The 27,580-nt window shown below is 29.1% G+C and overlaps 2 protein-coding genes across 6 annotated transcripts in view; both read right to left on the bottom strand.

Moving 5' to 3' along the window:
* Positions 1–1,578, bottom strand: part of LOC107447053 (glycine receptor subunit alpha-2) — a 31,832-nt gene extending 30,254 nt beyond the window's left edge. The window contains exon 1 of one of the 4 annotated variants that reach the window (XM_071183568.2): positions 1,093–1,578. In XM_071183568.2, the coding sequence (XP_071039669.2) occupies positions 1,093–1,256 (164 nt within the window). In that variant the 5' untranslated portion in view covers positions 1,257–1,578. The remainder of the gene's footprint in view (positions 1–1,092) is intronic. The other 3 variants (XM_071183569.2, XM_071183567.2, XM_071183570.2) reach the window with 3 other exon arrangements.
* Positions 1,579–6,055: 4,477 nt separating this feature from the next.
* LOC107447068 (short-chain dehydrogenase/reductase family 16C member 6) overlaps positions 6,056–27,580 on the bottom strand; it is a 35,105-nt gene continuing 13,580 nt past the window's right edge. For both annotated transcript variants that reach the window (XM_087167700.1, XM_087167699.1), the window contains exons 2-6: positions 17,831–18,070; positions 13,347–13,453; positions 13,136–13,270; positions 10,756–10,881; positions 6,056–7,292 (exon numbers count right to left, since the gene is read on the bottom strand). In XM_087167700.1, coding sequence (XP_087023826.1) covers positions 7,181–7,292; positions 10,756–10,881; positions 13,136–13,270; positions 13,347–13,453; positions 17,831–18,070 — 720 coding nt within the window. In that variant the 3' untranslated portion in view covers positions 6,056–7,180. The remainder of the gene's footprint in view (positions 7,293–10,755; positions 10,882–13,135; positions 13,271–13,346; positions 13,454–17,830; positions 18,071–27,580) is intronic.

The raw sequence follows: 27,580 nt of genomic DNA, 5'->3' as shown, positions 1-27,580 counted from the left end.
TAAATATTTTAATTTTTAATAATTATTGACCACCGATAATACGTTCATTATCATCCTTCAACTTAGATTTATTTAAATTTAGCTCTACCACACAATGAAGCTAATAATATATTTTAAGTTTATTTAACAGAAGTTAAGTTTATTTAACAGTTTATTAACTTTAAAAAGCTTAAAACTAATCAAAGCATTTGTTTTAATCTTTTAAAATACAATTAAAACATTACATACCGCTTATCATACTCAAAGTTTAATTATTAAAAAATACTGCGATAATTTAATGACATAACGATATTAAAACGAAAAAGATTATCAAGTTTAAAACTTACTAAAATTCAAATTTGTTTGAAGGCATTTAAATATTGAATTTATTTTACATTAACTTTGCATTTGAATAACATTTACTAGAAATTTAAATAAATCCATTGTGTCATGCATTTTAATATATTTATACATCTAATTTTATATGTAATTTAAATGTGTGATTCTTTTAAAGTTATTTAAATAATTGAATGTATAATTCGTATTATTTAGTTCAATATATATATTATTTATTCAAACATTTTAACAAATTTATTAACTTATTCTAATTTATTTTAACGTATTTTAACACAAAATTTAAATACATAAGTCATTTAAAGAAATTTGAATTTAAAATAAATATTATTTGTTTTAATGCATTTAAGTATATATTTTATTACATTAATTTATTTTTATTTGTATTTTTAATATGTATATTCAATACATAATTCACTTCAGGATATTAAAATTTATAGTTCCTTTTAAATAAACGTCTTATGTGAATGTAGTAGTAAAAAATTACAGTTGTGATTTTGATAGTTCAAATAGAAATTATATCTAAATTAAAAAAAATTTGGCTAAATATTAACAATCAATTTTAGTGTAACACGTAAATTTAACTAAATGATTTCAGAACTTTCATTTAAAAAAAACTTTTTTTCATAATTCAAGTTCATTTAAGATTATTATTTTAGTTATCATTAAATGTCAATATCAATTATTTAAAAAAAATTTTAGCTTTCCAAATATCATCCAGCCAGTGCAATATAAGCAAACAAATATTATTTTCCTCACCTTTTAGTAGATCTTATAAGAAATACTTCAATAAAGACACAATTCAAATATAAAAACAACCAAAAATGACAAATTGGCATCCTACTTTTTAATAAGAAAATAAAAGACCCGATGACAGAGTCAATCACTGAATTTAATAATTTCATTGAGCTCCATAAAAACATTTCCTGCAACTCAAACACAATTTCCGACGTGCCTTTCACATATTGATTGTGACAAGTCTAACAATACTATTTACCCATTCGAAGTGACTTTAACGATTTCCTCTAAGTAGCCCTTCCGAAATGGAAATAGCAGTTAAAATGCGTTAGTGACGCTTCTGCACTTACTTATTTACTCGATAAATTTTAAAAAATGCTTCTTTACGAACATGGCGTGCAAGGAAGAAAAGAAACTAATAAAGTTATTGATGGATTTTAAGTACATATATTGATACTTATCACTGTGTTTACAGCTTTTACTTTCATCTGATGTTATTTTTTACATTTTTTTTCTCCTTTATTTAAATTTTTTCACTATTGAATACATGTTTTCTCATTTAAAATCCTGATAACTATTACTTTCAGAAAATAGCTTTCAAGATAAAATTTAATAATGGGACTAATCAAGCAACTAAGTGCTTTTAACTAATCAATATACATGTTCTCTAATCTTATGAGAAATTGTTACATTATTTTCTTTAAAAAGAATATTTCAACTGTTTAAATATTTATAATGTATATTTTCTTAATAAAATTCGCAAAAAAATTTCGTTTTCAGGTATAATTTAAGCAAACTAGTAAATAAAGAGGGGTTTTTTTTTAATATATCTTTTCCTACGTGAAATATAGATAGATTTACTTTAACAAAGAAAGCTTTCCAACTCTAACATGATATATATATGTATATATATATATGTATATATATACAAGAGAGATAAAATAAAAGAGAGAAAACAATTGTTTTTAATGTAATGATTAAATTAAATTTTAGCGTACTAAAATCTGCCACGTTCAATTAAATAAACATACCTTTATTTGGTCAGATTTTGATTTTTAACCATCAAAACAAGCAAGGAATGGGTACCAACAGGAGTGAAAAATGAATGAATGAATTTTAAAATTTTTCCGATCCCCTAAAAAAGTTTTCGATCAAACGTTTAGGACCATATTATGACGACTATCCCACATATTTTAAGAGTCAAGAATCGGAATCCGTTATAGGAAGAAAAAACAAGTACGTTTATTCAAAAAACGTACGTCTTTGTATCATTGTCAGAAGCCTTAATTATGTTAATAACTATCGTCGGCACTTAATTATTGGCATATTTAAGGCTCTCGACTCTTTAATATTGAATCCTAGTTCATTATACTAGTACGCTTTAATGTTGAGTTCATTCGATCAAAAGTTAATTAGTATATCCACTTTTTATTTTGTACAATGTAGTACACAGATTTAACATGAACTTAAAGATCTTTTTTTTTTCATGTAAAAAGATGTATAGAAAACTCTAATTTTTTTTTTTTTTTTTTTAAAGTTTTATTTATTTTATGCTTCGTAAATTAGTTCAGCGAAAACTATTAGAAGTCGAACTATGATCATTTACAGATGAACTGAAAATGAACAATACACCTAAAACGAATGTCGATTATCTTCAACACCGCGATGGAGGCCGGAATAACCTGGTTGGTAATACACTAGACCCATATCCAAGAGTTCGTGTGTTCGATCCCCGCCGACCGAAGACTCCCCGTCTAGTAAATGGTGACTGGTGCATGATAAATCTGTCGAGTTGCAAAGTCTTCCATGTTCCCATAACAAGTCAATACCTCTGGGGGTATTGATCCAGAAGTTTCCTTGTCTTCTGGATTGGTACAAAATTACAAGGCTACGGAATTGAACATTAGTAGTCGTAAACCCAAAATTGGATCGACAGTTCAAAGACGGATATAAAGTGAAATAAAAAATATAAAAAATATAAAAAAAACATCGTGATGGCTCAGGGGATAGAGTGTTTGCCTTACAATGAGTTGAACCTGTTTCGAATCCCAGCAATGGCTGGTCGATACGAATTCCGCATCTGGCTAGCACCGATCACAATGCTGACGTAGTTCATCCTCCGTGGTAGACGTATCATGAGTTAAAGTCCCCTTGCCGTCAGGCTAACAGTGGAAAGTTTATGTGATTTTTCCTCTCCACGCAAAGCGAATGTGGGTTAGTTCCATCAGAAAACCATCCACGAACACAAATTTCTCCCAATACATGATCCAGGAGTTCCCTTGTCTTCTGGATTACGTATAAAATTACAAGGCTACGGAGTTGAACATTAGTAGCCATAAATCCTCAATTCGGTCTACTGTTCAACGACAGTTATAAAATAAAATATCTTTATTTGAGCCTTGATGGCTCAAGGGATAGAGCGTTCACCTTCCAATGATGTTAGCCGGGTTCAAATACCAGTGATGGCTGGTCGATACAAATTCTGCACTCAGCTCACACCGATCACACTGCTGATGTAAAATATCCTCAGTGCTAGACGGATCATAGGTTAGAGTCCTCTTGCCGCCAAGTTAACTATGCGAGTTTTTCGTGGTTTTCCTCTCCCTGTACCGCAAACGTGGGTTACTTCTATTAAAAAGTGCTCCACGAAGGTAAATTTCACCCAATACTTGATCCAGGAGTTCTCTTGTCTTCTGTATTGGGTTCAAAATTACATAGCTACGGAGTTTAACATTAGTAGTTGTATACCCGAAAAATCGGGTCTGCTTTTCAACGATGGATATAAAATATCTTTATCTTCTGTCTCTTGTTCGATATTCCGTCTATTGATGTAAAATATGCGAGTTTTTATTAATTAATACCCAGGTCAATACCCATAATCCCTAACGATACAGATATTTAAGAATTGTATTGGAAATTCTAGGATAAGCTTTTGCTTTTGAGTTTTACAAAATTATTATACTTCTGAGACCAAATAAGTTTTGCTTAAATTGACAACAGTTAATTTGTTATATACTAAAAAGAAAAATTCATTCAATTGAACATGCAAATTCTAATTGATAAAGTTTTTTAGCTTCAGTTATTTGAGAATATTTTACTCCCTTGCAAATTTTCTGTTTGTAACTCTTAATAATATTTTCTACAAATACAACTTATGATATAACACGAAATGAAACTACTTGACTAAGAAAAGAAATTTATTTTTGAAATGCTAAAATTCTATCAATTTTTAAATATTTTATTTCAGAAATAAAGGGATGCAGTTCTACTGAGCAATATTCACATTTTTAATTGGATGGAGGAAAAAAAATTGAGATTTTTAAATCCTGATTACTAAAATAATAACAAAACAGATCTTTATATTTGTAAGATTTTTCAAAGATATTAAAAATTTTTGCTGCTTAATAATTTTCAATTATTTCCATGTTAAGTTGAACAGAATTGCCAAATTTCAGTCCGCTGCTATTTTTACGTCACACTGGAGGTTGGTGAAGGAAAATAAGAGGAAAAGATTTGAGCAAATAATTCCAAGTATTGGCTAGCGAGCAGGCAGGTGGACTTTAAAATAAATAAAATTGTGTAGGCAGGAGGGTACGTTGCACTAGAGCAGCTAAGATTTCCCGTAGATTTGAGAGGAAAGAAATATTCACCGGGTCCCTATTGTTTAAAAATAATTATAAAAGTCAGAAAAAAAACACTTTTCTAAAATTCCATGAGAAAAAATAAGCAATACGATTTATGGCGAAAAGATAAGCAATACGATATTTGGCGAAAAAATAAGCAATACGCTATAACTTATAAGAATTCAGTTGATATAGTCGTTATTAATTTTCGGATATTATGCTCATTTATATGTTAAACTGAGCTTCAAAGATTTCTTTTAAAAATTTTAAAGAATGGACATAAAAAGAAAGTGGTATTAAAATAGCAATAAGTAACATTAATAAAAAAAACCGATTTGCTTGTAGAAACAAACATTTTTTTAATTATTTTGTATCAAACTTTATCGTTTTAAATTTCTTTATATTTTTAAGAAAACATGCATTTTATTTTCAATAAGCATCCATTTCAGGTCAGATGCATTTGTATAAAGCCTATAACTAGAGCAAACAGTTTATGTAAAACTTCACTATCTATCAACTTTGTTAATAACATAAAAGAATAGAAATGTAGAATAAATAGAGAGCCCGTTCCTCGTTCGGAACTATCGGAATAGAAAAAAGATAATCAGACGAATCTGCTTTTTTTGGAAAAGTGTAGTACTTTTTTTGGAAAGAACGTTTTAAAAGTTTATATTTTGTCCAAAAAAAATACTTCTCTACCACTAATTCCACGTTTTGCTGAATAGAGTAACGCCCACTGGAATAAAATCCTAGGTGTTGGTGAAATGTGACGTATCCCGGTTACGCCCACTTGGGCAAGTGAAGAACTTCGTTTTGACATTAATATGGCGAAAAATTTCTCTCTTTTGAAACACACGATAAATCCGAACGTAGATGAATTATTTCACATCTTTTACAATTTGAGAACGTAATATTCTGGAGCTTGCCTCTTCAAATTTCCATAATGTTAAGCACGTTGATTCTTTTTGATGAGCAATAATTAAAAAAAAAAAAAAAAAGAATCCTCTTTAGAGGCGAATTCTGAAAATAGTGTTTAGTTTGGCACTTTTACGCAATTAAATGATTAATCAATCAACAGAAATAAAATCTAACAAATTAAAATAACGACACATATAAATCAAAATAAGCATTCATGAATTTTTTTTTTAAAAAAAAAGAAAACTATCTAGCTTTTTAAAGAATTAAACATTTCCACATTTTTTTAATAAAGCTAAACTTGTTGATAAATGCATTTTTTTCAATTTTTATAAGAAACATTATTTTAAAGAATAAACTACGACATTTATTTCTTTCTGAATAGCCATTATGATTAATCAATAAACAACTGTATAATCTGCAAAATGAAAATAAAGACATACATGTCAAAACAAGTATTTATAGTTTTATTACAATTTTGTTGATGTACTTAATTATGCAAAAATACAAATTTATAACATTAAAGTTTAAATGCATTCAGTAATATTTCCTTAATAGGTCACATTTTCTTTTCTCTTTATACTATCGTTTAAAAATTTTAATGTGCTTAGATTCAATAATTTGTATAACGCTATAAAAATTTATAACGCTATAATCAGAGCATAACAATATTATTCTTAAAAATATCTATTCAATTTAGAACTTAACTGAGATATTTAAGTAAAGTTTATATTTAAAACTGAAATTTGTAATTGGCATCATCATTTCTATTTCAAAAGATTTCTTATGAAGAAGGAGAATAATTTCGAAGAGTTAATACTCCAGAGCATGCGCAGTAAATTCTACCCTCCCCACCAGCAAAGGAAATCAGAAAGGAAATAAGTCAGTCTCGTATGGTTTTTAGTAGGTGTCAAATGCTAGAGGCAAAAATACTGACAAACCTTGAATGAAATGTTGGAAAGAAAATGACTAAAAACTATATATACCCCGATTTTTCGTATTTACCGGGTAAATATACCCTTTTATATTTTACCCACTAGGTATTTATCTGATCCACATCTATTTTTCCATTCCGCGAAGGAAAATGAAAGTGTGAAGTGATGTGAGAAGAACTGAGCAAGTAATTCCAAGTGTTGGCTAGTGAGCAGGAGGGTAAACTTAAAAATAATTAAAATAGTAGGCAGGAAGGTACTCTATTTTGGTCACAATAGAGCTGCACAATGGGCTTTTTGGTGATGGTTTGGGAAACATCCTTGAGGATGATCCGAAGACATACCATCCCAATATTGATACTCTACAGAGGGAATCTAATTTGTGAGGTTTTATTAATTTCTCAAGTGAAGTACTATAATTATATTAATTACTTGAAACTAATACTGGAGAATTATGTTATCTAATTAGTATTTTTAAATGTGACTGAAAATTGAGATACATTTGAGCAACACCATTTTTATTGTACACTTGAAGTTTCGGTACTTAATTCACAACTTTAGTAGCTCTTTATACTTCAAATATTTATTTATGTAACACCATCAACACTCATGGACGTCTCATTAGTAAGTGTAATATTGTTATGTGAATTGTTCATTGTTCATTGGAGGTAATGTGGATGTATCGGTGTTGGGCACTTTACAGTATTCTGAGAAATCCATCACGTAGCAGAGGACAGCCCGAGGTAAGACTCTATAACAATAGTAAAATATAATAAAAACAAACTTTAAAATATAGTACACTTAAAAAAATTCATTTTATTCTTATACATTACAGATATTTTGCAATTATAAACTTTGCTCTAAATTCTTAATGTGCAAAATCAAGGTTAAGTATTATTCTATTATATTTATAAAAAAAAAAGCAATAGACAAATGAAAAACAATTGATTTATAAGCGACAAAATAATACGAAACATGCTTGTTTCTTGCTTTATCTTTTAATTATCGTTTTTTCTATTAGATTTACTCTTCATTATTATTAAGTGTTTCTTTTTTACTATTAACCATATTCAACAACAGTGAGCATAACCTTTCAAACAACAATTATTATTGTCATTTTTCTAAAAATTCTAAAATTTGAAGATTTGATTATTATCTTTATGGAAAAATGATCAACTATATTACTAATTAAAACTAATTACTTTAAACTATATACTATATTACTACCTACTTTAAACTATGTACTATATTACTACTTACTTTAATCTTTTTTTTTCGAATGGCAAGCAGTGAACTTTATTCGTTTCGCCTTAGAAGATGCTAGAAGTGTTACTCATTTCGCGTTACCCAGTGGGCACCTGTGAACCAAAGTCACGGAGGCGAGTAACATTGCCCACGCCACACTGCCGCAAACCCGTTCATAGGGTGGGCCACTTTCACACATCACATACAAAAGAGGACAACTCAAGAGAGAGAAACATCCATGCCTAGAGCGGGATTCGAACCCTGGCTTCGCAGTGCGGCACGCTAATCGCTCGGCCACCAGGCCAGCGCTTACATTAATCTGTATATTGCTTAAAAAATTGCCATAAAATTATTGCGAAAATTAATTTTATATTAATAAAAATGATTAAATTCAAAATTAAAAAAAAAATTATCCTAAATTAATCAAATCTAATACCCAAGCATTGAGACTTTAAAATATCACCCATTTTTATTACTATTTTAAAGCAACTTTTTAATTAATAAAAACTAATTGAAAATTTTTAAACATTAAATATTTAGCAATTATAGTTTAAAATATGTGTTGAAAGGCTATGTTTAAAATACACCCTAAATAACTTTTAATCTAATCATCGGATTTTCGCGTTATAAGAGTCAATCTTAATGATTCGAGGGGGTGACCTCAAATATGCTAATTAATTAGGGCAGGCGATATTTTAAGTTACAAAATCAGACACAAAAACGCACTTTCTCTAAATAAACATACCTTTTTTTCGATAGATTCAGATTTATGAGTCCAAAATTTAAGGTCTAGCCGAAATTAAGAAAATATAGTCCCAATAGTTTGGTTAGGAGAGCGGTCCAAAGTTTTAACCCCTTAATGTTAATCTTACTTTTTGTTTATTTCGCCATATCTCGAGAACTTTTTAAGCAAATTGAAAATTTACTGCACACAATTATAAAATTAATTTTTCCAAAGATAATTCCATACAAAAAATAGCCTTTAATATTTATTTATCATTTTTTATTATTTTATTTAATATAAATCGAAAAAATTCTGTTACAATTCTTAAATCAATTACATCAATGAAAAATTGCCAACATCATTATGAAGAATGTAATTTTGCATCACAAAATACAAAATAAAAGCGAAATCGGTTTAATAGATCCAAAGAAATCAAGTTTCAAAAAAGTCGTATTTTAAAAATTCGATTTATCAGGAACTATTCGATCGATTTTGCTCACATTTTGTATTTTGCCATTCAAAATTATGAATTAAGAAATGGTATACCTTACAATTCAAAAATTTTTCGACTATATATTAAATAGTATAGTAAGAAATGATAATTATATTCTCAAAATTATTTTCTGAATGGTATTATCTTTGGATAAATAAACTTTATAATTATGTGCAAAAATGTTTCAATTCTCTTAAACATTTCTGAAGATATGAATAAATACATAAAAAGTAAAATTAAGATTAAGGGATCAAAATTTTGGACAGCTCTCCTGGCCAATCTATTATATTTCCTAGACTGCGGCGACCTCCATGTTCTAAGGGTCAAAAGTCCGAATCTGTAGAAAAAAAGCTATTTTTATTTAGAAAAAAGTACTTTTTTGTGACTGATTTCGTAACTTAATATAGCGTGTGCACTAACTAATTCGCATATTTGAAGTTACTCATTTAAATTAAGAATGAGTCCTAGAACGTGAGGATTAGATCATTAGTAATTCAGAGTGGTCCGTTTTTTTATTTTGAGCATCGTACATATTTAAAAATATTATATGAAACAAGGGGTCACATAAATGTTGCGACAAACTCAGATTTAAAATTGCATAAGAACCCATGCAAGGAAATGTCTCCTCGTACACAGTTAGGAGCGCATCCGTACTATGACCTGATCAGAAGCGCACAAAGAAACAGTTTATTATAGAGAAGCGCCCCTAGCAGCGTATAATGACATTTCGAGGCATGGATTCCTGTTCAGTTTTATTCCTGATGATGTGCCTAAGTTAAGCAAGATGAAGTATTTTTTGAGCCAGGATAGCCAGGTTGGTAGGACGTTGGACTCGTGTTCATGATAATGGGAGTAATAATCCCGACGGCAGAAAAATTCGAATGTATTAAACGGTGACTTGTTTCCGATAAATCTGCGAAGTCCACAAAATCCTCCAAGTTCTCATAACGAATCAATAACTCTGGGGGTACTGAATTGGAAATCGATTGTTCTTTATTTCAGGTCAAAATTTCGATTTGTGGATGAATGGAGTATAAGCGGGCTCTCCTTGTAAAAAGGGCTGTGACGTGTGTGTGGATGAAGTCTTATACTTGGTCATAGATAGCTCCACTGAAGAAAACAAGAAACGCACCCTCTGCCTTAAAAAATCTCTTGATTTCCAGAAGGGTTGATGATTGGCAAGTATCATAAATAACAACAAGTATTTCTGCACATCAAGTTGTAAGCTTCTCACAATATTTATGTGATTACGTATAAAGCTTTCTCAAACTTGTTCATTTCGCCAAAAAATGGAGTAAAATTATCATTTAATAAAAAAGAAGAGAAGGAAACCGATAGCAGATTTGAAATGAGATGAAAATTTATCCAAGACCTGTTTCACAAAAAATCTCTTGCAGCAGAAAACAAAATATAATTTGTTCTTCAATGATATTCGAACAATCTTGAAAAATTTTAATCTTATTATAAAGTTTGATATTTTCTGGTTCCTAACCTTCTAAAATAAAATGAAGAAACATACATATGTGGAAAAAAAAGAAGTTAGAAATGGACGCAAATTTTCAGAATTTCACGAAAAGTAAACATTTCATAACTTTAAAATTTACATTAATAATAATACAAAATCAGTATCTTAAGACGAACTGAGAAATGTTTCATCATTTTCACAAAATCTTAAATCTTAAGGTTCTTAAACTGTTTCTCCAGACCACAACTATATAGTAAAACCACCTCAGAAAAAGTAATATTTTCTACCTTATCAATTTGATTCCTGTTAATAAGGAGCGTGGTATAGTCACAAGAAATTCTTCTCTTCTTATAGCATCCACAATTTGATTTGCTGCATCTTCCGTGGTTATAATAGGCATCAACCAACTACACCTGAAATGTTTATTTTTAATTTATCAGTTTAATCAATATTTTGTTTTAAAAAGTCAAAGAAAACTAAGTTTTTTTTTTTTTTTTTTTTTGAAAATTTATCTTAAAAAGAAAAGCAATGCCTAAAAACAAATATCAGGAGAAAATATCTAAAAATATTGATGACTAATTAAAAAAATTGCGCATGAAGTGGGGATATATTTTTCAATACATCTCCTTAGTGCGCTACTTTTACACTTATATAAGACTATTGCACCTATTTTAAATTTATTACTTCACTTATATTTTACAAAACTTATTTAAATGACTACAAAAAATAGAATAGAAGGGTAAAAAACGAGCGTTTGTAAAGCGTTATTGCTCAGAAACTATTCTATCGATTTCATTCCTTTCTCTTCTTGCTTTGTTATTTATAATTACATAATTTAAAATGATACAAAAATTTGAATGCCTTACAGTTGAAAAATTTTTCTATTATTTTTAAGCTTAATACTAAAATCAAATAAATATTTGTTAAAATAGATTTTTGCATGGAATTATTTCTGGAAAAAAATGGTTTCATATTCGAAAATAGAATAGAGTGTTAGAGATCTGGCAAAATACCCAAAAATTGAAATTAACATTAAGGGGGTCAAACTTTCGACCGATCCCCACACTAAGCAACTGGGATCATTTTCTCGCGGTTAAGGTTACACTAAATTTTTTTAGAAAGTCACACAATTTTTTTAGAAAGTTCACAAAAAAAAGATATTTTATTAAAAAAATTAATAGTTTTTGGGGTTGATTTTGTATTTCAAAATGTCGTCGGCCCTGACTAATTAAACATATTTAATGTCAAATCCTTGAGCCACGAATATCACACCAAGATTACATGTTAGTACGTGAAAGCCCTATCATAAGATCAAAACTAACTCAGGCGTTCTGATTTTTTTGTTATCATATTTGTTTAAGGACTATAAAAAATGATAATTAATGGTTTGTTTAAGCTATTACCTTCAAATAATCATACTAAATTGTATGCAAATCGAATTGCAATGTTTTCCTTATGTTTAGAACAATAAATAATCTCAGCGAAAACTATATTTATCAAGGAAAACTTAATAAAATTTAAAAGCAAATATGGAAAATGAAACTTATCAAACATAGCTTTCAGCACGGCATTGTTTAAATTATGTTCATTTGTTCATGATCGCAGCTTGATTTAATTACACTTAAATTCATGTTTAACTAAATTTTCCTTAAGAATACCTTTATTGAATCAATAATATAAGATTTAATAAAAAAAAATCTTCCTACATACTGTCGGAAAATATTTATAAAAATTGGTCCTAATACATTTTATTATGCAGTTTACTTTGAGTATTTTTTAAATGCATACTTATTGTGTTTTATGGCGTTACTATTTTAGAATTATAAATGATAAGGTGGGTTCCCTGAAAACGCTCTAAAATGTTCACCTCCTAGTGTTCTTAAATTGATTTTTTTTAATCTTAAGAGAAGAGTGGAGCCTCTGGTTTTTATTCATTTTCTAGTTTTCTAGTTTTTATTCATGTTTTTATTCATATTTCTTAACGAACGTTTTTACGTTAAATAAAATGTTTTGGAAACAAACTTTTAATTTTAATGCAAATTATTTTACACAACCACATCAACCGTATTTTCATAGCAACTTTTCATGAAAATGAAAATTCGGATAAAATATGCTTCAGAAAATGGAGAATCGGATTGAAGAATTTTAGTCAAAGCAGTCGTAACAGTTATAATAAGAACGTTTCCTAAGTTTCTGGGAATCATAAATTAAATACTATTATTATAGTTATGTCATGAATTTAATATTTAATATCTCTTCTGTTCTATTTTGTTTTTGCGACATAATTGTTTTAGAACGGTTATAAAATTTTTATCATTAAATATAATAATTAATATAAATAAAGCATGGCATCTTATAGATACTATGAGCTAAATTACCTGATTGAAAGCTTCATTCTCTTAAAAAATATGTAAATATGAAATAACAGTCAGCATGTTTCAAGCGCTCAAAAAACAGGCACTAATTTTCAAGAAGTCTTGATAAATGGTGAATCAAGAAATATTTTACCACTTCTGTTTCTTGGAGTTATTTATTTAATATGAACTTAATTTTTCAAAAATTCGACAGCCAAATGATTATTTTAAATTAAAAAGTTGACGAAATTAGAAATGCGCTCCATTGATATCATGTCAAGGAACTCGTCCATATATAATAGTGATAACTTACTTTGTTGTTGGGTATTGATTCATTCCAGTCGCGACAGTCAAAGGGCAAACTGTCGTCATTTTGATATTGCTGTTTTTCTGCCGTAATTCTGCCATGAGCGCTTCCATCAAACCAACTACAGCATGCTTCGAAGCTCTGAAAATTTCAGAGAATTATTGCATTAATATAAAATCCTGTATAGAACGGAAAAGGGACTTTACGTAATACATACGAATAATCAACTTGGTTGATGTGCCCCACTAAACCAGCCCCTGATGCAATAGCAACAATATGGCCTCTGTTATTTTTCTCCATGCTCGGCAAAAAAGTTCGTATCGTCTGTAAAGAGAAAATAAAACAGTATTCTCTAGAGAGAAAAAGAAAAATGCTCTTTAAATCATCCTGCAGCATCAGCAATACTAAAAATTTCACGCACAAAGACTTCTTGATACTGATGTGATGATCGAACTTTAAATATGCTAATCAATTTATACAGACAACCTTTTAAACTATGAAATCAGACTCAAAAATATACCTTTTTTTTAATAAACATACATTTTCTTTCGACGGATTCGGTAATTCGACTCTCCAAATAAGTCGCAATCTGAAAAATATAGCCCAAATAATTCAGGCTGTGTAGGCCTTTTATTTTATTCTGCAACCGGCGCTGAACAGCCGACCCCACTTTTGAGTTTACAACTATCAATGTAGTAGCCTTGTAATTTTGAACTCAACCCTGAATCAAAAGGAACTTCTGGATCAAGCATTGGGACAAAGTTGCCTTCGTGGTGGAATTTTTGATAGAACCATCATGCACTTGCTTTACATGGAGAAAAAAAACCTCCCACGGTTAGCCCGACCCATGATCCGTCTAAGACTGAGGATATTTTTACTTCAGCACTTTGGTCGGTGCGAGCCGAGAGCAGAATTCGTATCAATCAGACGCAGCTGGGATTCGAATCTGGGTCACCTCGCTGGATGGCGAACGTTCTGTCCCCTGAGCCACGATGTTAATTGGTGCATTGTAATTCACATTCTTAATTTTACTTTCGTTCTCTTTTGCTATTTATCCGGAACTAATGAAGTGAATCGAAAATATTTTGCACACAATTATAAGACTAGCTGATCCAAAGATAATTTATAGCAAAGAATTTTTCAATTTTTCTTATTCAGTCTAATAATTATTAAAAAAATTGAATTGTTATGTGTGCACATTTTTCATGTCAATTTAATTTGCGTGAATTTAAATGGTAAAATTCAAAATTTGATCGAAACCGCTAGAATAGTTCTGTATAAATGGAAATTTAAAAATATGACTTCCCTGAGGAAGCTAAGTGCGCAAAAATTGTAATCAAGATTTAGGGGCCAAAACTTTCCCCCGTATTGTATTGGATCCATACCATCCCTCTAAATTTTGAGCGTCGAAAAAAAATGCTTTTTTATTCAGAAAAATTGCGTTGTTGTGTCTGCTTTCATAACTTAAAATATCGTCTACATTAATTAATTAGGCCATTTAAGGTTAGGCTCCCGAACTATAAAGATTGAATTTCAGTATGAGAAAATCCGATCATTAGATGCAAAGTTATTAATTTTGTTTGCTTGTTTTATTTTGCTCATCTACATGTGTATTTTAACTGTGTCCTTTATGTGTTGGTCGACAATGTTTAATTTTATCAATTACTAATATGCAAAAATGAACTGGACAGTGTCCAGCTGCATAAATGTGCTTTATTTTATTTTATTTCATTGCATTTATTATCAAAAATGCTTATATTCTAAGGGAATAAAAAAAAATTTAGCTTATTTTTGCAGACAGATTTTTGAAATGTTTTTTTTTTCTAACTTCCTGGTTGAAAACAAAATGTGACTTCGAATTAACTGGGATCACACTTTGTGCTGTAATCAGTGTATTCCATTGTCAGTGCATTATTTATTTATCAAATTTCAATCTTTTCATTGATAAAAAACTAAACCTATCCCCTAATTAAAAAGTAATACGAATTATTCAAGCGAACGTATTTTTCTAGATCGTTTCTGAAAATTTTGGTGATTTGTTTCAATTTTTATCGTACAAACATTCATTTTTAAAAAAATTTAATTTCATAACCAAAGAGAAATTCCTATCTAACTGCTTGTCACAAAGTCTCTTTACATAAAATTTACCCTAACTGGAGCAGAAATTTGTACAGATTATTTTTATTGCTCAGTTTTAAAGGAAATCATGAAAGATCGTTTAATTTTAAGCCAATATTTCTTAAAACATAATAAGGATAATTTTTTATGTTGTAAAATGACATCGTTCAACAGAAAGACAAATAAAATTTAATGAGGAGTGTTTGAATGCTATGTTACTAATCATTTATTTGGCAAACTAAAGCTTTTTCTTCCTTATTGAAGACCATAACTCTATAAAAAAAATTCTAATTTGAATCGAAATATAACAATACGGAAAGGAAATGTGAATTTTTAAAGGGTTTATTGCATGTAATACAGTGATTTCTTAACTATGCTCTAGAAATTTTATGCTTCTCCAAGGAAAATCTAGCTGTTGATGTTGAAATAACAAAGAACTTACCCTATTTCTGGCTTTATGGTAACACTAAAAAGCTCAGTACTTAGGTAATAGTTTTGATAAAATTAACCCTTAGCAGCTGATCGGACACCGGTGTTCGTTTTATATAGGCTTCTTCCTAATTGAACTATTTTCAATATTTGCCAAATACGATTCATTACAAAATTATGACAAAGTAATACTTTTTTTTCAGCCCATGCATAGTATAAAATTACTACTTTAGTAACTTATATATTGCACAGTTTTCTATATTTTTTTTCTAAGTTTAAAACAAAATATTTGCAATTAATTTTAAATTGCGCTGAAAATTCTGTTTAATTTTACTGATTTTTTTTTTAAAGTTATGACAAAAAAATAGTTTTCTGCATAAAAATGTTCATATACCCATAAATATTTAAGCTAGGATTACGAAATTTTGTGCAATTGCTTCACATAAGATTTAAATAACTGTCACATGTTTCAAATTTATTGTTATATTTTTTTGGCGTAGGGTGTTCAAAAACATTATTTTCCGTTTGTAATTTAATGTTGGTCACTCAAACCTTTTAAAGTTTTAAACTTCATTGACATGAAGTTTAAAGCTTTAAAAGGTTTAAACTTTAAACCTTTTAAAGCTTTAAACTTCCTTGTATGAAGAAATCAGGGCTAAGCATCATACTGACTTTTCAACTGTAAAATATAGCTGGTTTTTTTTCTTTAAGCACTTCTGCCTCGCTCGTTCCTAAACTAAAGTTTGATTTTTCCTCAGGTTACTAAAGATAGAACCACATAGATCTAAACAAATGATTCCAAATGATTGAACTGCAGCTGGACTTAATTACTTTGCTATTTATAATAATCAAATATATATTCTATAAAGAAGAGTAAGTCCTTGAGAATTATCAAATTGATAATTATCAAAGAACGGCTATAAGTATTAACTTTTTAAACAATTTTACATAAATATTATGATAATCAGACATCTCATTAGTCTTTCGTTTAATTCTAGTTATAGTTTTGTAATCAGTTATAAATGTTTCATAATCCAACATTGATATTTTTATTTACTAAATTATAAAAGTTAATTCTAAAGCTGTATATAAGATGTATCAATAGTTTATTATTAATCACTCTAACGCTATAAATTTAAATTATATAACCAAAATCAAAAAGTGCTTTATTTATTTGATTTAGTTTTTTTATAAATCCACACTTTTGTAGAAATACTGTAGCGACAATATTCCTATAAAAGATGGCAATAATATTTTGATTGATACAAACAAGAATATTTTGAGCATTCATAAGTTAAGGAAGTTAAGTTTTTTGTTAACGCGAGAAAGAAAATGGATCCTAAAGCTTAACAGTCTTTGATTTCAAAAACTTTAATAAGAAATTCCTAATTAAAGGTTATGATTGTCCAATTAAAAATAGAAATTTAAAAAGAGCTGCGACGAAAATATGGGTAATATTTTCAATACAAATGTAAGCAAAAACAAATCTCGAGTCCTTTGTCATAGGTCAGAAAATTTACCGGTATTTTCAAACGGATAATTTTGTTTTCAATAAAGGAATTACATAATTTCTGGGATCAATTCTGTTGCATTTCATGAGATATTAATATTATTAAGTAATGCCGGCGAGTTTGTAGCGAAAATTTGTCTTAGCTATTTATAGATATATTGTTTAAAAAAAGGCGACATGGTTGTCATATTTATAAGGCTTTTCATCGCTTTTATGGCAGTCCTGATTTGGACATCTTTTGGCTTGTTTATTACAATTTACTCTTATTTCAAGCAGAGTGCACCGTGCAGACGTATAGTGTTACATTTATAGATAAAGTGTAAGCATTTTGTTTGATGAGCGAGACTAAATTTATTTTGCGAATTATAATTCAAAACAGAGATCACACTCAACACAGTGAACAGTGAACACTCAGTACAGTGAACACTCAACACAGTGAACACTCATACGATGAGATAAATGGTCTCAAAATATAACTGATATAGTAACAATATGAGCAGTTAAGAAAATGCAGCAGCACTTCCTAGTGTAGAAACACCATCCATTAGATCAAAAGTTATTTATAGTGGATCCTTTTTTTTTCTTTGAAAACTTGCTATGTTTACTGAAATTTTCAAACTGAATCAAATATCAATTTAACTTACCCAAAAATGAGATAAGACATTGATCTCCATGGTTTGCTTTATCCTTACTGAGTCCAGCTCCATCATTGGTCGATTTTGCATAATTCCAGCATTGTTTATTAAAATCGTAACAGCTCCAACATCATTTTCAACAGCTTCTGCTGTTCTCTTCACATCACTTTCAGATGTTACATCACAAATGTACCAATATGCTTTTCCACCCATTTTCGTTATTTCTTCGCAAACATTTCTTACACTTTTCTGTAAAGGAATTTAAGTGCCTCATTAGAGATATGTTACTATCACGATAAGTCACGTTATTACGTTCTGCATGAACTTAGTGGATAACTGAGATTGTTATGATTGTTGATTAACGCGCAGAATGCTACGAAAAAATACAAAACCTTTTAATTGACGTTTTTCTCATTGACGTAGTATTCCGCGCGATCACGTTACATTGGTTCTGCAAAAACTTCGTGGATAACTCAAGACTGTTATGTAAGAACTTCGCCGCAGAAAGCCTGAGTAAGTGAAAGCGTGGAATACAACGATAAAATGTAAAACCTCATTATCGAAGTAGTTTTGTTTTTTCACCTAGTATTCCGCACGTTCACGCTACATGCAGTGTAAAATAGTTTTAACTATTTATTGGTGTTGAGATAAACTAAATACATTTCTAAGTACAGAACTGTAGTTTTCGCGCAAAAAAAAATATATTAAATTGGCAAAATAGTAATTGTATGAAAGTATTGATGCATATATATCCCTGAAAATGTGTTTGTTTTTTGACGAAATAATTTTGCAATTAAGCTATAAATTTATTCTAATGAGCATGAAAGTATGTGCAGTCAGTAAACAAACAAAAAAACATGAATACATAAGCAAATAAAACTACAATGGTGAAAAAATAAACCAAAAAATGTGGATACTGACGTTGAGAAAAAATTTAATTTACCTCAACACCAAAAGCTTTTGCAGTGCATGTTCGATTGCTGCATAAAAACTTACAGAACTTATGCAGAACCTAACAACGTGAACTTCAAGGTTCAACGTGAACTTCAAGGTATATGAAAGTGTCCCGTATTGCAGTAAACGTTAACATTAATACAATAAAAAGTTATAATATAAATGTGTAAATAAATATATAGAGGGATAATAATAAATGGCAGGATTATAATAACAGATATGAAAAATATATAAAATAGTGTTACGGATGTTTGTTAAATCACTTCTCTTTATTTAACATAAACGTGCACAGTTCAAATTGTTTTTAGATAGTTTTTATATTAACTAAAAGTTGAATGGTGAACAACAGCTGCAACAAGTTAAACACATATGTTCTAAGCTTGCGTCAAATAGTAGTTAGACACTATACATAATGAAACTGTTGTAGGACCATATCTTAAACCACTATGCTGCGGTAATTTTCTCAAATATTGAGAATTAAATTTTCTTAAAATTTAAAATAAATTATCGATATCGAATTGGTAAATAATTATTTCTTTTTATGGTATGGTATTTACTTTTTCCTGTAAACAACAAATTAAAATAAAAGAGTTCGATAAAATAATGTATTTTTGAAATCACAAGATATTTTAATCAAAAAGCTCGAAATTATTAAGGAAATTACTTCAGATATGGATAAATTTAAAAAACCTTAATTGATGGCTATGGGCTAAGAAATAAGATAGTCATGAAAATTACGTGCCACTCAAACAAGTTACCTCAATCAATAGTTTTTGCTAAATGTTTTCAAATAGCACTATTTTGGATAACCTTGAAAAAGATGTAAATATTTTTCCACTGACACGTTCAATGTTTATCAGATGAGTATAAAAATGGCTACGTATAATTGAACAAAAGCAAAAGAACAAAAAAGCTAAATCTGGAAACAATGCTCAGTAGAACGCAAAAAACGGGTCATGCATAACAAAACCAACAATGCATGATATGTAATAATGAAAGTAGTGAAATTCTTCTTAAGAATATTCAAGCTAGAAACAAGATATCGTTGACATTGAATTTTTACTACTTCATTTTCAGTTCGACTTTATTTTGAATATTTACTTCTTTTTAGTAAAAAGCCTACTGTTGAAACACGTTTCAAATAAATTCAATTCACTGCAATAAAGCTAAACTCATAAATAGTTCAAAGTTACAAACACATATCAAAACTCGCTCGGCACTTTCAGAAAAGATAATTATTTTCTCAACAGCAATTATTTTAGTTATTTTCATATATTTTTCCAAATAATTGTTCCTCATTAGGCTGTGTTACCTTGTTTAGTATAGTTTATCCTTTTTTCAGGTGGTCACTTTTTTAAAATAAAAAATTTCATACTTGGTTGGAAATACTCTAGTACTGTTTGGGATACAATATAATATCACTAAAACACTACCAGGCTAAGATGATAAAAAGTTTAAAATTTTATTAAGATAAAAACAACAACTAAACAAAAAAATTATTGATACGCAAAAACTTATTTAAGCCAACTAATTAAAATAATTTTTTATATACACGGAGCTGAATAGCAGTTTTTTTTTCAATTTAAAACAAACAATGTTCAACTCCGTAGCCTAGTAATTTTGAACCCAATCCAGAAGACAAAGGAACTTATGGATCAAGCATTGGGACAAACTAGCCTTCTTGGAAAACTTTTTTATGGAAATAACTAACATTTTGCGTTACATGTAGAGCAGTGTTCCCAAACTTATGACTTTTGTGTACCCTTTCTAAATTTTTCGTAACGCTGTGTACCACTAACAAAAAAACGAATGTATTTTTTACTATAAAAAAATTGCCCAAACGTTAAAAATCACAACTGGCTGTTAACACCACTAATTATTAACTGTAAACTCTGCAAAAAAATAGCCAATAGAAAAATACGTAATCGTAAATTTTTCTGGCTAGCATTGTTTTTAAATTAAATTTCTTGAAATTTTCGTTTGTTGCAAGATATTTTGCATAAGAACGCGTACACCCACTAAACTGTTCCCGTACACCTGGGGGTACGCGTACCACACTTTAAGAAACACTGATGTAGAGGAAAGCAACGAAAACCTCTCACGGTTAGCCCCGCGGCAAGGAAATTCTAACCCATGATCCGTCTGCCACTGAGGAAATTTTAAGTCATCAGTGTGATTGGTGTAACCCGGAAGCAGAATTCGTATCAACCAGTCACCGCTGAGATTCGAACCTCGGTCATCTCATTAGGAAGCAAAATATGTAATATCTTCTTACGGAACATCATTCAAAATTGAAAGTAAATCCTTTGAGTACGCTACTATATTCCCCAGAGAATGCCAACCAGTTCGTCCCTTTGTTTTTTCAATAATAATTGTTACCTTTTAACTTGACAGCAGTAACCTACCTGCATGAATCACTATGTACATAAACTCACCATAACAGGTTTAAATAAATACATACAATTTATTCTCATCCATTTTTTATATTAGTTAACACCAAATAATTTAGTTCATCCACCAAATAATTCAGTTGAAATGGTCCGACATGCATTCGAAAAGAATAACTGGCTTTCTGGCTAGAATGCAGCAGACCGTACACTTCTACCTTCAGTTTTCTTTAAATAGATATTTCAAATCATCCGTCATTTTTGAGACACCGTTTTAGGACTTAAAATTGAAGCTGATTCGATCTATTTGCATACTAGTCTTTCAAAAACTAAGTAATTATGCCTAAAATGTTTGATATATATCTTTTGATACTTTTCATCAGAATAACATGAATTCTAATTATTTTATTGCATCTAACTTAATAAATACTTATTAATTTAAAATTTTAATAGGTCGTTACTAAATAAAAAACTCTTTTAATTTGCTTAAATACATTTTTAATGTTGCATTACAAAATTTCACCTTTATTTTATAACTAAAAAAGGTGCTTTAGTTGATTTGAATAAAAAAAAAATTATTGTAGACATTTTAAGAATGCCTTTGAATATTTACTGTAAAAATAACCAAAACTTTATTGAATTAAGGTTTTTATTGGTGTTTGTTGATAAAAGTCACAAAAGGTCTTAATATTAATTGTAAATTCAAAGAATTGTTTTATATTTTCAGAAGCAAAAAATTCATCTCAGATCTTAAAGATTTAAATCATAATTCAAAATAAAAATTTTGCATCGAAAAAAAAATATTGAAAATGACCTGAAATAAACTGGATAAGAAAATTATTTTCATCTTCACAATTTAACTCAGTTGCGAATGAAAAAAAAAATTATACAAATCGGGGTCTGATTTCAAATTTATGCCTACAGGTTGAGAATAAGAAAATTCCAATATTACAGGGCTTTATATTACATAAAAAGTAAAGAAAGACTAAACGGCAATAGTAAATTTATTGTTCTAAATTACAACTAACCATGTCTCGAAATCTCTAGATAATAAAAAAAACATTAGAAACCACCTGTCTCTACTTAAATAACTCATCTTCTGACATTGGTACAACAAAAAAGTGATGAGACGAGTTCTTATAAGGGGTTAAGAAAATAAAATATCGTAATATTTAAAAAATCATGGCCAGTTCCCACCCCTGAAGTTCAACGAAGGTCGAAAGATATAATTTGAAGGTGAATCATAAAAATAAGGGAGCTGAGAAGGTCGACCTAGTCGCAAATTGTTTGTGAAGTCGGGGATAACTCGCGCAGAGCGAGGCCAAAGAATAAATGTCAAGGTCTGTGTTCGTTGTATTCTAGGTCAGGATGTACTATGAATTCCCTAAAAATATCGTTTGTAGTCAAAAGTATTCGGGTCAAATTGTCGGGTCAAATAGAGGCTTATCGATAGTGAAATTTACCTACTTCTTTCCCCCCCCCCTCGCTGATGGAACTTTCTGACAACAAAATAAAAATAAAAAATCATAACGGCAGAAGATTATTTGACGCATTTATTAAGATGCACAACGTTATTGTGTTGGCCTAGCATACTTTTTTCAAAGTGATAAATGGATTTTAAAGCGCATTGTACACAAAGAGGACGTAATATGTGATTACAGTAATATTAAATGTGAAGGACTAGTTATTTATTTATTTCTGGCTATTTTTCATGCATTATTATCATTATTTATTTATTTTGAGTTTTATTACAAATGATTTTTTTCTTTCAATTTATAACTTGAACAATTGCATATTATATAATATTTTAACCCTACAAAACTACATCTAGGTGTTAACACTTTAGCATCTTGCTGGTGAGCTTTTTATTTTGCCCAATTCAAAATGCGCATTTAAGGAAATGGATGCAGTTTTCTTAAACACGCGTTTTGAGCTATGCCCATTTTATAAAAAGACGAATTTCTAGTTATATCCATTTTCTTAAAAGGATGCTATACTACGCTTTTCATCGTAAGTTTTCTTTCACCTTCAGGAATAATTTAAAATATAGATAAAGTTTTGTACAGACAAAAGTAAAATATAGGAAGATGTTTCAGTCCATGAAGTTTCAGATACTGAAAAGAAATTTTCAAAATATTAAAACAAGTTATGAGAAGATAACGTGAGACTACGCAATGGGCAAGCTCACTTCGAATAATTTTTTTTAAATTTGGATATTTTAAAAGTTTTTTTTCAGCAATTGAAACTTTGTGGCTTACTCTAGATTTAGCTCTACCCCCTAATTTTTTAATTTAAATTAACTATGGAGGTGAAACAGAATTTGCAATGAGATTTCTCCTATTGTATAGGGTCCTCATAAACACGCATTTTGCGCGATTTCCAAAATAAAAAGTGGATTTTCGAACATTGCTGAGGTAAAGCTTTGTAATATTGTTACTATATTTTAATAAAATGTTTCCTATTTCAGGCTAGTTTACTAGACATATATAAAGGAAAGATAAAACTAACCGTGTCTTTTGTTCTATGAATATTTTTTATATACATAACCTGCGTTGAAAAACCGACCGAATTCTGAGTTTACAACTATCAATGTTCAACTCCGTAGCCTTGTAATTTGAACCCAGTCCAGAAGACAAGGGATATCCTAGATAAAACATTGAGACAAACTAGCCTTCGTGGAGGACTTTTTAAACGAAGACTATTTTGTCCCAATGCTTGATCGAGGAGTTCGCTTGTCTTCTGGATTGGATTCAAAATTACAAGGCTACGGTGCTGAACATTAGTAGTCAAACATTAATAGAACATTAGTAGAAAATTGGATCGGCTCTTCAACGCGGGTTTTAAAAATAAAATAAAATGATATTAACCTTAGCCCAGTGGTTTGTTTAAGTCTAACTTTATATATTTGCCTCTGTGATATTTAAAATTATCATAATTAAAAATATTGAATTGCGCAGCTTTTTTAATACTCAGGTGACATATTACCAAGTATTTTTTAATAATTGCTTTTTGTTCACCAGTTAAAAAAAGCATTTTCTACGCACACGCTATAATATTAGTAAATTTAAAATTTTGAAACAATATTCAATACATAAAGATCACATGATATAATGATAATTTTATATACAGAAATATTTACTAAAAATTTTACACTTTAAGTCAATCCATAAACTTTTAAATTGAAAAATACTTTTTCGTATTTTCTTATCAAATATTATATAGTTTTTCCTTTTAAATAACAAATCCAAAATTTAATGTTTATTTATATACTTCATTGAGCTCAGAAAAATGGTAATTAATTAATGCTGTTTACTATTCTAGCAAAAAGCAAAATTTATTATTATTATTATTATTATACTATGGAAAAAAATTAAATCATATTAAGTTTTCAAGAAGAAGATTCATATAATCAAATTAAGAATTAATTTTAAGACAAACTGGGGTATATGGGGTATCTATTTAGAAATTTGATACCCCTTATCCCCCTTCTAATACTTGGTTTGCCGTGACGAAATAACACTACAGTAATTGGGTGAGAAACTAAGCATAAACTGTGGTTGAATTCCTTGCTTTGAAAATCAAAATCATTCAACATTTTGTAATTTTATTAACTAGTTTGATGATTTTTGTACAATTTCTACAGTACTACTAACTTAACAGAGGTACATGAGCAGTTATTTTTAGTATTCAATTGCAGATTTACGTATATGCCAGATAAGGCCCCGAAAACTACAAGGACCCCAATAATAAAATGTCTTTTTTGAAAAGGAAAAAAAAAACTCTGCTTAAAGTTGTTCAAAATTTGCAAGGGTCCCGAAACTCAAAATACATTTTTTCACATTACTTAGCGCTACATAGTCCAATCCTAGTCATAATCTGCAAAAATCAACAAAAATGGTTCTTCCCCAAGTTTTGTAAATTATTTCTCAAATTGTTGCCACTTCCAGCTTTTTTTTGGTGCTAAGTTTCAAGTACCGCCCTTGTTTGCAAATGCAAGCGTTTACTGAATTCGTTGAGGTTTCAGATTGGAATTCGAACTAAGAACAAGAATTTTTTTAATTAAAACTTTTTTCGCCCTTTTAGTCACTATTATCTACATGCGATTTATAAATATTCAGCAATTTTTTGCAGTTGCTCAAATTTTTATAAGAACATAAATGACTTGAAGAATCCAGTCTCTGCTCGTTTCGCTCGCCAACCCCTGCAATTGTTTCTCATTCATTTTTCCCCTTAAACGCTATTTCCCCCCTTTTCCACAAAAATAATGAGAATTTTGTCTATAAAATATACAATTATTGTAGTTTTATGTAAGAACATTTTGTCAATATGTTTATGGTAACGAAATGGACGATTACCTGCTGTATTCGAAAAATAATCAAGAAATTAAAAAAAAGAAAAAAAAATTACTTACTTAATCGAAAGAAAGAAATAAGAAGTGATTTTACATATAAGTGAGATTGAGAGCAGTTCTTGTTCGAAAATGTTTTGTATCTATCTTGTAATATTTTTTTAAACTTAAAAGCCATTAACGATTAAGAGACATCAATTAACAACCCATTAAAAGACGCTGAACAATTAAATTGTGATTATTTTTGGTTTTTAATTCAGTTAAAAATAACCAGTACCTATTAATAATAGCCATTTTTAATTAATAATAATAGGATTAATTTGGATCATAATAATGCAGGAATGTTTGTCCGATGTACACTTGCTTGGAATTCCTTACAGGTATGAATTTTTAAGGCCATTGGGGTGACATTTGATTGGTGTTCCTTAATGTGTTCCACGCATAAGTATTTTTAAAATTACAAAGTCAGAGCCTGATATACTTTTTCCCCTGTTTCCAGCACAACTGTGTTTTAAGGTAAAATGTCACTGTTCGGTATTCCCTACTTTGATTTTCAAGGTTACGTGGGATTGCTCGATACTCACTAAACTAATTTTTTTTTCTATAGGTTAAAGCAAAATTTGTTTGTCATAAAATATTTGATGCATTGAATAAAAAAATATTTTTTTTAATTATGAATTTAGTGGAAGAAAAATAAATGAAAAATAATACGTTTATATTTCCACGATTTAAATTTCTTAGGCGATAAAATGGATTAAGGTGGCTCAACTAAATTAATCCTGATTTATTAAAATTGCAGGATAAAAGAATAAATTGGCAAATGTTTGGTAAATGTTCGCAATGTTCGAATGGGAAAAAAATTATAAATGTTCGAGAGAACGGGAGATCAGATCCAGTCAGTCGATGAATCCCCATGCATAAAATGGTGACTGGTGTAGATTAAATCTTTTGGGGTCGCAAAGTCCTCCAAGCTCCCGCAACAAATAAGTGACTCAGGAGTACTGATCAAGAAGTTGCCTTATCTTCTGGATTGTGTACATCAATATTCAAATCCTATAATAGGCGAGTATTTTGAGAAGAAATGGTAAATAATTAGCATAGATAAATATCTTTAAATTAGAGATAAATAAATATTTTGCATGTAAACAGTATTTTTATGATATTTATCATTCTCTTAAATATTAATTTTTTTTTTTTGAAAAAAGAGATCATTTTGTTTACAAAGTAGGAAATTATTACAATTTTGGGTGCGAGCATTTTTTTAATTTTTAAAAAAAATTATAAATGAATCTTACATGTAAATACCTTTAAATTTGAGATAATGAAATAATTTTTTGGTAAACAGTACCTTTATCATTATTTTTTTTTCTTTAAAGTCAGCATTTGAAAAAAAACACATTTTGTTTATAAAATATATAATTATTATAATTTCGTGTAAAGACATTTTGTTAATATTTAAGAAAAATGATAAATGAATATTACTGGTAAATACCTTTAAATAAAATAGATAGAGAAATATTTTAGACGGGTTCTTTATTCATTAAATTATATACTGATTACCACCAAAACTTTGAATCTTCATGAGGTAAAACTGGATCATTCCATTTAAATTTCTAGCCAATAAGAATGTGCCAATAACATGGAAAGCTGTTTTTATGCCATAAGGTTTTGATATCACAATGCCAGATTAAAAAAACATAGAAAATTTTACAGTTTTTTTTATTTTCTTCAACTTTTAATTATTTGATTTTTCTGGTAAGTCTTGAAAATGGTCACCTATTTTTGAAAGCTTGAAACATTTTGACTGTTATTTCATATTTGCATGTTTTTGAAACAAATGAAGTAGTTAAATAAGCAATGTCTTTCCACTTCAGTTTTTTCGGATTATTTATTTGAAAGAGAGGAATATTTAACTGAACATCTTTAAAATTATTTCACATGAAGCATTAAAATTAATATACGAAAATAAAGAAAGCAGAGAGAACCAAATAAAAAACAATTGCATCCCGACTGTTATTCTTATTTCAGCAATAAAAATGTATAAAAATTACAATTTGGCTTTGAAAATAA

The sequence above is a fragment of the Parasteatoda tepidariorum genome, chromosome 7 (assembly GCF_982258835.1).
Source record: "Parasteatoda tepidariorum strain Cologne lab strain chromosome 7, Ptep-v5.0, whole genome shotgun sequence".
Classification (NCBI taxonomy): Eukaryota; Metazoa; Arthropoda; class Arachnida; order Araneae; family Theridiidae; genus Parasteatoda; species Parasteatoda tepidariorum.
The sequence above is the reverse complement of the archived record's forward strand: the minus strand, read 5'-3'. Positions and strand labels throughout refer to the sequence as shown.